Source organism: Aspergillus fijiensis (genome assembly GCF_003184825.1).
Source record: "Aspergillus fijiensis CBS 313.89 unplaced genomic scaffold BO72scaffold_35, whole genome shotgun sequence".
Lineage (NCBI taxonomy): Eukaryota > Fungi > Ascomycota > Eurotiomycetes > Eurotiales > Aspergillaceae > Aspergillus > Aspergillus fijiensis.
The window spans coordinates 242,601-256,340 of NW_024469011.1; the positions used below are offsets into that span (position 1 = coordinate 242,601).

General features: G+C 54.0%; 5 protein-coding genes across 5 annotated transcripts; 3 read left to right on the forward strand and 2 right to left on the reverse strand.

The window, feature by feature from the left end:
- Positions 1-287: 287 nt before the first annotated feature.
- Positions 288-3,314, reverse strand: triA (putative mRNA capping nucleoside-triphosphatase). Its single transcript, XM_040942366.1, has 3 exons — positions 1,491-3,314; positions 985-1,434; positions 288-915 (listed from the first exon to the last, which is right to left on the reverse strand). The coding sequence occupies exons 1-3, from the start codon at positions 2,943-2,945 to the stop codon at positions 751-753; spliced, it is 2,070 nt and encodes a 689-aa protein (XP_040799674.1). The 5' UTR covers positions 2,946-3,314; the 3' UTR covers positions 288-750.
- Positions 3,315-3,711: 397 nt separating this feature from the next.
- BO72DRAFT_449647 (acyltransferase family protein) lies at positions 3,712-6,054 on the forward strand. Its single transcript, XM_040945070.1, has 2 exons — positions 3,712-3,838; positions 3,915-6,054. Exon 2 carries the CDS (start codon positions 4,080-4,082, stop codon positions 5,772-5,774), a length of 1,695 nt encoding a protein of 564 aa, XP_040799675.1. The 5' UTR covers positions 3,712-3,838; positions 3,915-4,079; the 3' UTR covers positions 5,775-6,054.
- Positions 6,055-6,092: 38 nt separating this feature from the next.
- Positions 6,093-8,733, reverse strand: BO72DRAFT_449648 (WD repeat protein). Its single transcript, XM_040945071.1, has 4 exons — positions 7,613-8,733; positions 6,960-7,560; positions 6,822-6,896; positions 6,093-6,769 (listed from the first exon to the last, which is right to left on the reverse strand). Exons 1-4 carry the CDS (start codon positions 8,390-8,392, stop codon positions 6,345-6,347), a joined length of 1,881 nt encoding a protein of 626 aa, XP_040799676.1. The 5' UTR covers positions 8,393-8,733; the 3' UTR covers positions 6,093-6,344.
- A 65-nt stretch (positions 8,734-8,798) lies between these two features.
- On the forward strand, positions 8,799-10,683 carry BO72DRAFT_165218 (putative pantetheine-phosphate adenylyltransferase). The gene has a single exon (XM_040939338.1). The coding sequence runs from the start codon at positions 9,078-9,080 to the stop codon at positions 10,293-10,295; it is 1,218 nt and encodes a 405-aa protein (XP_040799677.1). The 5' UTR covers positions 8,799-9,077; the 3' UTR covers positions 10,296-10,683.
- A 1,209-nt stretch (positions 10,684-11,892) lies between these two features.
- Positions 11,893-13,456, forward strand: BO72DRAFT_382044 (F-box domain protein; the record flags this gene model as incomplete). Its single annotated transcript, XM_040941455.1, has 2 exons — positions 11,893-12,247; positions 12,306-13,456. The coding sequence occupies 2 exons, from the start codon at positions 11,893-11,895 to the stop codon at positions 13,454-13,456; spliced, it is 1,506 nt and encodes a 501-aa protein (XP_040799678.1).
- Positions 13,457-13,740: the final 284 nt, after the last annotated feature.

Here is a 13,740-nt window from a genome sequence, read left to right on the forward strand (position 1 = left end):
CAATTCGGGTGTCGTTGTTATTGCTGCTGCTGGCTCCTCTTTGTTCTTTGTGTTTGCGCGCGCGGCTTCTGGGTTAAACAAATATCGTCGCAGACTTGCATAACCTTTTGTATCATCTGTATAATTCTATCTTGTCTATTTCCAACCCCCCCAAATTTTCATCCTATTTCACTCTCACTTCACCTGATTCTTGGTTTGAGTCTTGTCACCTTGCTATAATCTAATACGTAGACGTACCACACAGCTACGAAGTAAGAAAAAGAAAACCAAGGAGCTTGTCTCAAATCATCCAGTCAATCAACGATTTTCCCTCGTTTTTGCGACACAAAAAGGCAGTAGTCTAAGTCAAGGTAGGCAGGTAGGCAAAGATAGAAACCCCGAGGGTAAAAAAAAGAGAAATGGTGAAGGGGAAGGAAGCTATATATGATACATCTGGTATACATTGGACAGGGAAAAAAAAAAGAGAAGGCCGACCCGAACAAACCCAAAAAAAACAAGGTTGCTATAAAGAAGAATAATACACGCATGTTCATTTCCATCAGAAAGTAATGTAAAACTCTCGTCTTCGACTCTGTGAAACAGAAACACGGGGGATCAAGAAGTTCCGGATGCAAATGTGTAGGTTCGTTATACGCACATCAGATGACGGGGGGACTTTGTGACCGACCGAGGAAGGGAGAAAAGGGCGAGAAGTCAGAGATGAAAGGGGGAATACGCGAAAAGGAAGAAATGTCAATGGAGGTAGTTAAGTCAAGGAGGCACTTGACGGGCCAGAACACGGACGTTATCCAGGAACCCCTTGACGAGGTCCTCGTACTGATGGGGCTCCTGATTGATGGCCATCTGGCCCTGGCGACGGATTTCGGCCGCCGAGACTTCGACCTCGAGTTCATGCTCAAACTCGCCTTTTGCGGACTAATTGCGGACATAGTTAGTCAAGGGGCCAGTGGGGCCGGGGAATATAGAGGGGAAAACGGGACGTACATCAGATTTGGCCACCTGGGTGAGATCGATCTGGTAGGCGAGATGGCGGTAGCTCATCCGGTCTTTGTTGCGATCCCCTCCGCGACCTCGCGCCGGATCGACCACAGTGAGCTGGCTCACGTCGCCGTCGTAGTTCATTTCGAGGTTGACGCTGATGCGCCAGTCGACGCATGTTTGCGGGCTGTGGATGTCCAGGTCGGCGATGCGGCATTTGACAATCTTGGCGAGGACCTCGTTGGTTCTTTGGTCCACGGTCACGCGGACCTTGGGCTTGTGGCGCGGGTTCAGGTTTTGTCGGATCACTGGAGGCAGTTCATTCGGGGATACCTCATAGAAAGTGTCGCACTCTTTCTTGTGGGCATATGAAATGGGGATGCGCGGTCGGTCGGCCTGATCCAGGGATCTTTTGACGGCTTCATTGAGGAAATTGTTCATCGCTTGATGTTGGGCCTAGCCTAGCATGTTAGTGGTGTGATAAATAACCGCGGGAAAAGAGGATCACGTACCACTGTCATGCTGCTTTCAAACGCCGTGCGAAAGCGTGGGAACTGTTTGTTCATGACTGTCTCGGACAGAATGGGCAGCTGAACCCGATCTCCGCGGTCCATGTCAATGAGCTGGCCCAGTTTGGCCTCCACCTCAACGATGGGCGCCGACCCGGCTGCCGCTGCTCCCGCTGGAGCTGCGATGGCGTCGTTGCGGACCACGACATGCCTAAAGAGAAAGTCGCACACAAGCCTTGTGATGTCCTCGGAAGGAAATTCCCCGGTGATGGATGGCTCCCACGGTCCCAAACTCCCAGGCTGTTGCGGCTCGGCCGCAGCGGAAGGCGCACGGGGGGGCGGAGCCGTCGTCTTGCTGGGCGGGGTATCGTTTGAAGCTTTAATGGATACGGGTACGGCAGCGGCGTGTGCGGGACCCTGAGCAGCCGAAGCAGCCCGCTGTCGCAAATTCCAGGAATTGTCCGGACTATCGCGGGTGTGCTTGGGAATGGGAGGAAGGGGATTCGGGATGATAGGGCCGCGACCCTTTGTGCGTTCCGGCCGCATGGCATAGATCGGGGGTGCATCGAAGCGACGACGCTTCCGTTTCGGAGGCTCATGTGGACTGGAGTAACCATGCGCCTCTGCAACGGCCATTCCATTCTCGCGAGGGGTGGTCTGGGTGGGTACGGCCGAATCTGGATAGCTGGGCGCCCGCGTGGTCTTGGGACTCACACTGTCTTCTGAGCCGCGTCGGTCAATGGTACCAGGGTACGGCCGCGGGGTCTGGTCTCGGGGACGCGACAAACGGGGCATCGCAGTGGGTGACATTTGCATCGATGCCTCCTGGCCGACCCAGGGGCTGGAGGCGCGGTTTGAGCGCGTGTCTTGGCCTGAAGACGGTGGGCGCGCAGCTGAGGACGGTGATGGTTGAGCATAGGCAGCAGTTGACCCGCGGGGAGTACCAGGCAGAGATCCGGGTCCTGGCGGTGAAAATTGCTGGGAGGCATATCCAGGCGCAATGCCGGCGGTTGAAGGACTTTCTTTGGGGTGAGATGCGTGAGTCATGGGCGTGTCATGGGACAACACCGATTGAATGGATTGCGAGCGCTGCTGAGGGGGATTGAAGGAGGAATCACGCGAAGAACCGTAGTGGCCTGGTTGTGGGCTCTGACCTCGAGCAGCTTGCGAGCCAGCCGAGCGACCAGAGGTAGGTTGATGTTGATAAGGAGACTGCAGCGAGCCGTAGGAGGAAGAGCGTTCGGGAGAAACATGAGGCCGCTGCATTGATCCTCCGGGGAAACCGGCCGGATAGGAGGCGGAGGAAGCGGGCGCCGCGGCGGGGACCTGTTCGTGCGGGCTGTAGACTGCATCGGATGGCTTTCGTGTGGTTTGCGCCGATGGCGATTGCTGGGGTTCCGGTGGAGGATTGTTGGCATTGCCAGCAGTGTCACTGTTCAACATCGAGCGCAAATCCATGGCGGGCGCGTGCTTGGAGAGACGAGGAGGGACAGAGTGCGACGAGGCGGTATCCAGGAGTTGCGTAAGGGGATTCAGGCGCTGTTGTAGTATCTGCGTGATGTTTAAGATTGTTGAAAGACCAAAGTAATAGGTGAAGAGGGCGCGAAGGATGAAGCTGAAGTGGAGGCTAAAGAAAGTCGAAGAACGAATCCGGACATGGAGGTAGACGCAGACAACGACTTTTCGAGGGGATGGTATCGGGAGAGGAGATAAGCGCGATAGGGTGGAAAAATAGTAGTAAATGTAAAGGAAGTAATCCGAGTCGAAGGGTATGAAATGGGGGGGATGTGTTGGGTGGTCGAAGAAACAGTGAGGGAGGATAAAGAGAAGAAGCGAAAGAAGGAAGCAAAAGAAGTTCGAGTTAAGCTACGCGGAGGAAGTATAAGAAGAGCAAGCAAGAGAGGCAGGGGGAGGGTTGGCCATTTTCTGGCTGCAGGAACATCTTGGATGTCTCTAAGTATGTACATTAGCAATAGTGGAGCTAGAATTGATCTGTCTTCCATGATTTGATTTTATTTTAATTATTTTTCTATTTTTTTTTGTGCTTCTTACACTTTTCATTGCATTGGCTCTTCAATGCAGCCGATTTCAGTTGACAGTTAAGCTGGCCTCAAATGCGGCAATTCAACTTCCATTCAGGTAAAGTTTCCTCCTCCGCCTTCCCTTTTCTCTCCTCGGCTTCCTCCTCCTCCTCCTCCTCCTCCTCCTCCTCCTCCTCCTCCATCTTCGTCTCTCTCTTTCCCTCCCTCCTTATCTCTCCTTATCCATCCTTCTCCATTCTTCTCCATTCTTCTCCTCCCTCTTGCCTCTTAATTGCAGCTTCAACCCTCCCTCCTCCCCCCCCAATCCAGGTATGTCCTCTGTATGCTTAGTGCTGTGGTAAATGTGGGACTACTCGATACTAACGACTGTGCGACATCCCTCTAGCATGTTCCTCTTGCTGCATCGTCCTCCGTTCCTCCTCCCATGAAGCCGCGCGTCATCTCCCTCTTCTCTTAACCCCCACCGTAACGAACGCATCGCCATTGCTCAATAATTTCACCCTTATCCACCCATAGCGAGTCGATTTCCCACACTACAATACAACCCATCATGTCGTTGATCGACAAGGGCCTCGCCTCGCCTCTCCCCGTCCACGATGTCCCTCTTCACGATCTTGAATCATCCTCCAGAGCAGCCGATCATCGTTACTCGTCGATGAGCAGCAGCTTCAGTAGCAGCAACTACAATGATAGCCTTCAGGAATACCTCGGTCAGTTTACGGACATGGCAGAAGCTTTCTGCACCAAAGTGGCCATAATAATCACCCCAAGTTACCTACAACAATACGTGGGAGGAACGCCCCGACCGGCTACTAAGCCGCACGCCATCGCGGCCCTGGATGGACTGCGCGGCTGGGCCTGTCTGCTCGTGTTCAATTTCCACTTCCTCTTCACTTACACTTGGAAAGTCGCATTGGGATGGGGGTTCAATGGGGAGAATTTTGCGCTCTGGCAGTTGCCGATACTGCACATGCTCGTCTCAGGCCATATCATGGTGGCCATCTTCTTCGTTATCTCTGGCTACGTCCTCTCCTACAAGCCGCTCAAGCTGATTCGCAGTCGCGCCTGGGAACAGACCTTCACCACCCTCGCCTCGGCTACATTTCGACGAGCCTTGCGCCTTTATATCCCGTCATTTGTTGGGATCACTCTTGTCTTTCTAGCCGTGCGCTTGGGAGCCTTCCACCCGTCCCGGCGCGTCCTGGTTGAGGGTCACACGATCCTGGGCACTAATGAGCAGCATCCACCCATCATGCGCTCCTTCACCAAGCAGTTCTGGGATGGCTACTCGACACTCGCACAACTAATGGACCCCTTCAACTGGTCTCTCTACTACAACAATTACAACCCGCACCTGTGGACTATTCCTGTCGAATTCCGCAGCTCCATCGTCCTTTTCCTCACCATCTTGGGCACCTCGCGCCTTGGGACTCCCATCCGTATCAGTCTCGTCAGCGGTCTCATCTGGTTCTGCATGCGGTTTGGCCGCTGGGATGTCGTGCTTTTCCTGTCTGGCATGCTCCTCGCAGAGGCCGACCTCATTCACGGCACCTGGGAACAACGTCCCATCCCTGCCGGCACATCCTCGAGCACGACCACAACCGCAACCATTGATGACGATCCCAAACCTCAACTCCGCCGCTTTCTCCCTGCCAAATCCCGTTCCTACCACTACCCTGTTCTCTCCCGCCTCTCCACCCGCCAGATCCCTTATCGCAATATCTGGTTTGCCCTCTTCATCATCGGCCTCTACCTGGGCTCTACCCCGAATACCGGCTACAAATGGACCCCGTTCTACATGTGGACATGGAAGATCACTCCCAAAACCTACCCCGAACCGCACCGCTTCCCGCAAACCATTGGCGCCATCCTCATCGTTGCCAGCATCAACCACTCCCCGGAGATCCAACGTCTCTTCACCAACCGCCTCTCCCAGTACCTCGGCCAGATCTCCTTCGCCTTCTATATCGTGCACGGCCCCATCCTTCACGGGCTGGGATACGCCATCATGCCTCGGCTGTGGGCCATCACCGGCCGGGCGACGAACTTCCAGGCCGGACTTGCGTACCTCCTAGGGTGGATGATCTGTTTGCCCATTGCCCTGTGGGCAGGAGACCTGTTCTGGCGGGCGGTTGATATCCCCAGTGTGAGGTTTGCAAGGTGGGTGGAGGAGAAGGTCATTGTCAAGGGGCCTGTAACCGTGTCCAGGCCTGCGCCCGGGAGCAGTGGCGAGCGACGGGATTGATTCCCTTCCTTTCTATGTCTGCTGCTGCTGCAGCGGCTGCTCGTTTACTATCATCTAGTTGCAAATGTGTTCCCTGCTGGGATTTCAGGTTAGCGGGCGTCACTTCATGTTAAACTTACTGGATCAGTCACGGGTTTGGCTGTACATATTCCATGGTCTCAATTATATTTTGGTCTTCCACCTGTTTCAAATGTAAAGTGCATGTGGGAACGCACATCAATGTGGAGAATGTAAATTTATTCTGTCCAGAACGAGTATGTCCAGCAGTTATGGCGTCAACTAGATCTCGATACATCTAAAAAAAAAAAAAATAGGGTTGTTCGTTAATTCATTTACTCGTACCATGCCATATACCGAAGGTCGCCTACGCGGGTAAAAGTCTCCGCGCGCTATATGGGGCTTCCCTTGCCACGGGACGTCATCTCAATCATGTCCCGGAGCCCATCCCAAATGAGAGCAGTACCAAAATCATAACACCAAGGGGGTAAGTCATAGTCTGAAAACAGAAAAGACAAACAAATAACATGCAAATGACGATCTGTCAAAAGTCTAGCCGATGTATGAAGCTATTCACAGAGCGACTCCCCAGAGGCCTCGCCCGCCACAAACCCCGAGCCAGTCGCGTGGATGCCCGGCTGGCGTAGTCCCGCCCTGCGGCGACCAGCTGATGTTAGATACCTCGTAGTCACACTGCCAGGCAGCTGCCGGGCCACGCTCGCTCGTTGGCGTCGCTGTTGGGGCTCCCGGTGGGTGTGCGCCCGGCAGCACCGGGGCTGCGTTGTGTTGGTTGATCAAGTCCCAAAGCAGGACGAAGCAGTCATCTGCGCCCGAGGCGAGCACGCCGCGACGATTCGGGGACCATTCCACGGAGTTTATGGAGGAGGCGTGTCCCTTCAGCTCCAGCAGAGCTTGTCCCGGCTGGCGCACATCAAGAACTCTTACGATGTTCGAGTCTTGCGAAAACGTCGCCAAGAGGTGCGAGTCATGGGGAGAGGCTGCAGTAGTGAGTACGTATGTCAAACGTGATACATCTATAAGCTCACATACCTGCAATGCGTAGCAGAGGTGGTGGCCATGCAGACTGTGCAGGCGCGGAAGGACTGCCATTCCCGGGACTCATCACTGAAAAAAATCCTTGTGAATAAGGCGATCTTCGTGACTGTGGGTTTGATAGGGATGTCTTACATTTCTCATTCTTTTCGGTGGGCTCATAGATGATGGTACTGTGCTCCAAACTGCGAAGGTCGAACATGCGAACGCTACCATCAGCACCGCAGCTGACGAAGACATCGACGCTGTTGGCGCAGAACCGTACGTCGTACACCTCCTTATCGTGTGCGATCAGCTGCGTTTTGGCGGTAAGTGTGGGAATGTCCCAAATTGTGCACGTGGTATCGATGCTGGATGTGATTATAAGGCTTGGTGAAATGGTGTTCCAGTCCAGGGATGTGATTGGCGCGGTATGCTCCGGAGACTTTGAGTTCGACAGCAAAGCCAAGGGTTGCAGCTTCGCGGTCGGTGCGCTTTGGTTGTTCGACCGTGTGATCGTGTTCGAAGCCGGCGCTGGTTGCGAAGCAGGCAGCGACCATAACCGGAGATGATCGCCAGACGTTGCCAGTAAGTCTGTGGATTGTTTCTGTGAAGAAGGTGGCTCCCAAAGAATCCGAGTTACAGGATATGAATGGGTGGCTTCCGCAGTTTTGACATACTCCAGCTTGATGTCTCCAGCCGCCGCATCTGGTGTATCCGGGTCGGGAGCGGTCCAGTGTGTATCAACAATTTGAATCTGCGCTCAAATTAGCACCATAGCTTATCTTGAAGGCAAAGCAACATCATACATAGTTGTGGTTATCTTCCAAGTAACTTCCCATGGCAATCTTTCCGCCAAAGGAGCCAGAATTGCCGGGCACCGGCCACTTGCACCAGTCCACTGCGTATATGGGCCACGGGGCGATATAGTTACTGTTGGTAGGCACCTGATTCTCGCTATTGTTGATTGACATCATTCCCGAGGTCATCATCGTGTCGCTCAACAAGTCACCGGTTGGCCGGATATCAGCAAGGCCCAAGGGGGAGTATTTGGCTCCCAACGGAGTCTGCGGCGGGTAGCCAGCACCCGGCGACGAGCCCGGCTGTTTGTATTTTGGCTGATCAAAGCCTGCCGGGCTGGATCTTGAATGTCCGTGAGAATTGACCATGCTAGAGCGCGGGTTTGTTGACTGTTGCACCGCGGACTGCGGCTGTTGCGGTTGCTGTGGTTGTTGCGGCTGTGATGACGGTGCTGCGGGAGGCTGCATGGGGGTCGACAACTGAGGGAGGGTTGGAAGCACCGAAGGGGCTGTGTTCATGGATACTGCCGGTGGACGGTTGGAGTTGCCTGGCTGCAGTGCTCCTGGTAGATGACCACCAGCAGCGCTGTTGCCGCCTCCAAATTGGCCAGGCTGTGAGCCGGACGGATGCACATTGATTGAAGGAACGTGGTTCTCAGCGCCCGAGATGAACTCGTGGGACATGGACTGTCGCTGCAAATTGGGAGCACCGGACGGGATATGCAGCTCCTCCGGGCGCCCGTACGTTGTGGCCCGGCGAGGGTCGAAGGGTTGGCTCGCATTCGACATGACAGCGTGAAATTCGAATACTTCGAACCGTATTATACCCTAGCCACGCAAATAAGTTCAATTGAAGCCCCACCTCAGCAGAATGTCAGGTGTGAACGGTTGTGAATAGCGGTTATCAGGTTGCGAGGATTAGCTTGGGGAGGGAGGGGGGATGGAGGGCGCTAGGAGCTCCGACTGTACCAGAGACAGTGCACGCTCTAGGTCATGTCAGAAAGGGACAACAACGTGAACAAATTCACAAAGACATTCTGGAGCTTGAAGAGACTCAGAAGAAGTGCCTGAATAGACCGAACAGGCCTGAAACGAATGAATAAGAGCAGTTGAAGCGACGGGGGAAGAAGGGAGGGAGATGGGGAGAGAGAGAGAGATAGAGAGACTACAGGGAAGTCACGGGGGAGTCTCGTGCAGGCTGAGTCAGCCCAATCGCGGGGAAATCCATCTTCGGCCATCATTTATTGTTATTTCTTGCCGGAATACTACTGAGTACTTCACCTGGCAGCTGAATACTACTTACTCCCTTTTCGACTCAGCAGAAACGTCCGACTGCCATCGGGTCGTCTGTGCTTTTGGGTCTGCTGTCAGTTTGGCTTCTGATTTGCCTGCTACTCTCCAGCTATTCTATCCATAATTGCAATTGCTACAGACAACCAATACTGACAGTCATTCCCCCGCATATCAGTACAATATGGCTTCCGAACCGACCTCGGCCCTGCTGCTGCTGCCACCTCCGCCAGCGGCCGACTTTGACCAACTTAAGTCTGCATACGAGGCTACTCTGTCAACTGTCTGCTCTACCCTTCATCTCAAGCTGGACGGGTCCGACCGCGTGGCTCCTCTCGATGTTGCACTTTCCCTACCAGGCTTGCTCGCCCCTTCCTGCCGACCCCGCACTAGAGCGTTCGCAAGCCTGCAGTCGATTCTTGAAGGCATATACCGGTTGATTGGGATTGTATGTATCGAACACAAGATCGAGTTGGATATGCCTGGAGGTATCGATGCACGGGTCATACTCCTCGACTATGATCTGTCTCGGAGCCCGGAAAGCATTCCAGCAGTTCCGCGCGATGGCCCGATCGTCGACCTGCGAACTCTGGCTAGGTCAGGACGACCATGGAAGTCAATTTACTACCCTGATAATCAGATAGGACAGGATCTGGCCGCAGCCTTCAGTAGCTTCTATTCTCCGGTGGCGGATCCTAAACTTCCCGACTCTGGTTCATTACATGCCATCCCAGACGCACCGCACTGGACTCCATCAGAATCTCTTGTGACCCTAGGCGATCTCCACGAAGCCACTTCGCCCTACACAGTCGCTGTGGGGGGCACGTTCGACCACTTCCACATTGGACACAAACTATTACTGACCGCAACAGCACTTGTTTTACAGCCCGTGGAGGATGCTGATGCGGGGAGGGAACGAATCCTCGTCGTGGGAGTGACCGGCGATGAGTTGCTGGTAAAGAAAAAGTATCCCGAATTCTTGGAAAGCTGGGAAGAACGCAGCCATAGCACAGGTGCCTTCTTGAGTGCCATCATGAATTTTCGTGCTTCCGGACCCAGTGGATCTCAGCTTGAAGAAGCCCTGGAGCCGGGTTCTGATGGGAAGTACATCCTCATGAAAATACGGCCCGATCTAGTTTTCAAATTGGTGGAGATCAAGGATCCCTTTGGTCCTACCATCACTGATGAAAGCATTGGCGCCCTTGTGGTCTCTAAGGAGACTCGGTCGGGCGGCGCTGCAGTCAATGATGCACGGACAAAGAAAGGATGGGCACCGTTGGCTGTTTTCGAGGTCGATGTCCTGCATACAACGGAGGTGCCTCCCGATGACGCGGAGGACTTTGCATCCAAGATAAGCAGCACAGATATCAGGCGGCGGCGGATGGAGAAGGCTTTGCAATGATTGATTGGCGCGAAAGTTCCCGAGATGCGCGATCTCGATGCGGGAAATTAGTGGTGACCTGAGCCAATCGTACAAGCAAAGGTCTGTTCGACAACAACTATGATGAGGTCTAGATGGCCTTCACAGAGGAGACGATTGGACAGCACGAGATCTGATGTATCTCCAACTATCTATCTAGTCCAGACCGGCAACTCGACCGATTCAGATAGATGATGGAGGATAAGTGGGCGTGGAAGGGCCCTTAACTTTTCTCCTTGGTGGTGTAATTTCTAGACCGTCCCGACCTCATGTACCGTATATAGCGTTGTTTGATCCTGTGCGCTTTCTCCTCTCTCTGATCTAATCTCTTTTTATTCCTTTGTTTTCCCCGACTTACCTGGCTGGCGACGCCAACACAGACTGAAGGAAACGAGACAGCGACAACCAACCAGCGGATCATTGCAGTGTTTGGGCTTGCGCCTGGGCTCGGGGACTACTGGACTACGGCGTTTTAAGTGCTGCTTAAGTGCCGGTGATCCTTTTTTCCCCTCTTCCTTCTTCACCAACTACTGCAAAGAGTCGACTAGGTTGACAACCCACGCGATGAAGCTACTGCAAAGAGTCGACCCGAACGGGCAATGCCACTGTTGGCCAATCTCTCAACCTCGAGATCCACTACTTTTCTTCACCTGTGCATCATGAACAAGCAACCCTCAACCATCCATATCTCATTCCCCCTTTCTCCACCACATCAAACCCCCTCCCCCCTGGTCTATCTATAATCTTCCGCGACGTGGTCAAGCCGCAGGGACGGTGAAGGCTTGCAACGACAGGCCGCCATGAATTGCGATTACCTCCAAGCGGGGTTCCCTCGCAGCTGGGCGTCTGCACGTATTTGACTCTTGCTGTCGCATCATTATACTCCCTTCCGTCGTCCCTTCTCTGCCAATCCTTCTCCTCCTCGACCAGCTTTCCTGCAGGTTCGCGCTGGATAACCGCATACTCGTTTGATCATGTGACTCCGGTATACGTCCCCCCGGTCGGCCATCATCGAGTCGTCTGATCCCGCCCGGGGCTTCTGCAGGCCCTGAATGCGATAATGACCACCCGGTGCGCTGGAGGAAATGAGCTTGCGGTGGGACGCTGTCAATTTCTGGTCAGACACGTTCAACCTGCTGCTGCTGCTGCTGCTGCACGCGCGCTGGCTGTGGCCCGCCGTCATCTTTTGCAGATGACAGAGAAGAAGATTGTGTGTCTGTGTCTGTGTGCCTCCAACTAGAAGAGGGGATGTATCACTTTCGTCCTTCCTTTTCGTCACTCTCTTGTTTTTTTTCTTCTTCAAGGATTTTTCATCCTTATTTCTTTTTCTCTCCCAAACATTTAATTTTCGCTGCTGTCATCCGTCTTCCTCGTTCTTTTTGCTTATTTTATCTGTGACGTTTTCTTTGCTCTTTTAAAACGAACATCGCCCCCCTTTACATCTCCTTAATTTCGTTGCATGTCCGACAAGTCAGTGCCCCTTGATTTGCGACCTACACTCCAGACCTGACTTGGGATTCCATGTTGGTGCGAGTGGCCCAGGCAGCCGAACACGCTGCTGCTTCGCTGTGCGACAAACATGGACCAACCGCGGCATTTTGACGACTTGGCGGACGAGCTCATCCAGGGCATCCTCTCGTTTCTTCTGGGCTTCGAATATTCCTCCCTCGAAGCCTCCCCCACGACTTCGCATGGTTCCTCGACTCCACTGAATGCCCAATCCCCCCATGTATACGGTGAGAAGTCTGAGTTGGACCGGTTCCGACTCGTCTGCCGAAGGTTCATGCGCATCGGCACACCGCAGAAATTCCCTCGCTTTGTGCTGCGGTTCTCGTCGGATGGATTCCGGAGGCTAGAGGAACTTTTGAGCATGCAGCTAGCCTGCCATGTTCGAAATTTCACGTACATGGTGCGACCCTTCTACCAAGGAAGCGGTACCGTCTCCGAAGACCCGTCATCTTTGAGTGCCAGGAAAAGCTGATAACCGTCTAGGTTGGCCCGACGTTCTAGAGACGGTTGATACTGACAATTTTCCTCTCTCGTCGACCCACCGACGTCGCCTTCACGAGCAGAAACGTATCGTCGAGGCGAGTCACGATTTGTTATATCTGCGCCGCGCGATCGGAGCATTCACATCCCTGCAGCAGGTCAAGTTGCTGCGACTGCAGGATGAGGCGGATGAGCAAATTCTGGATTGGATTCACGAACACTCATTGGGAGGAACAACGCGACTGGACTGGGAGCCAGCGTGCACCAGAGCCGTCACCAATTTGAGCATCGCCCTCTTGGATTCGAATTGTGACGCTGTTCGATTCGTCGGCCCACAGATCAGTCCAGAGGCGACTGCGAAACTATTACAAGCCCCATCAACCAGTCTCGCCGCACTGGGGGCTCGATTGACGAGCCTAGACATCACCTTTTCTTCTACTTTGGATCTGTCCACGCGCATGGACACCTTATCCAATGTCTTCTATGACTTTTTCCTGGCCGCCAAAAACCTCACCGCGATCCACCTAGGCTATCCGGCCCATGCACCGATCGCCCTGCCGCTCGAGCACATCTTCCATCGTCTGCAATGGAAGCGACTCCGCACGCTGAGCATCCAAGGCTGGCGCCTGGGCTCAGACGAGCTGATGGCTCTCATCCGCCGCCATCGGCGACCGTTGCGAGATCTTCGGCTCTCCGGTATCTACCTCCGCCCGGGCGGACGCTGGCGCGACATCCTCGTGCTGCTCCACGACGAGATGGACCACCTCGAGCGCCTCGATCTCCGGGAGATCGACTACACGAACCACTTCGACGCCCACGGCCACCACAATCACAACCATGCACCCACCGCAACCAACGGCAACGGTAACGGCAACGGTGCCGGTGGCTCCCACACGCCGACGTCACTCGCCATTGTCGTACAGCCCACGCCCCATTCCCCCTCGCGCGACGCCGTTTTGAACGTGGATTCCCTGTCGTTCGCGCCGCGCGGCAGCACGCGCCGCTCCTTCGACCGCGCGACCCTGGAGCAATTGCGCACCTACACTCCCGAGGATCTGGGCGATACGGGCGTCAGCGTACGTCAGGACCAGTGGTTATTCTGGAAGGCGTGGGTGCTGTCGAGCGCACGAAGTAATGTCCATCTGAGGGGTTAAGAACTTCTTATCTATGTTTTTCATGAACGAGATTCTTCTTTCATTTCTTTCCATCTTCGATTCTGTGTTTCTGCAGTTGTATGTTACGGCGTAGAATGGAAGACGATTCGTGGGTGATATTTGGATTCTAAAACCGGGTGCCTTCAATTTCGGCACCTTGGTTACCTTATAGTAGTAGCCATAGTTGATTCCTGAGGCAGTGCACCAACCATTTCCGGAAAATCGACCAGGGCACTGCAATTGGGCATCTCCACCCAATCTCCACCCAATACTATCTTACTCAG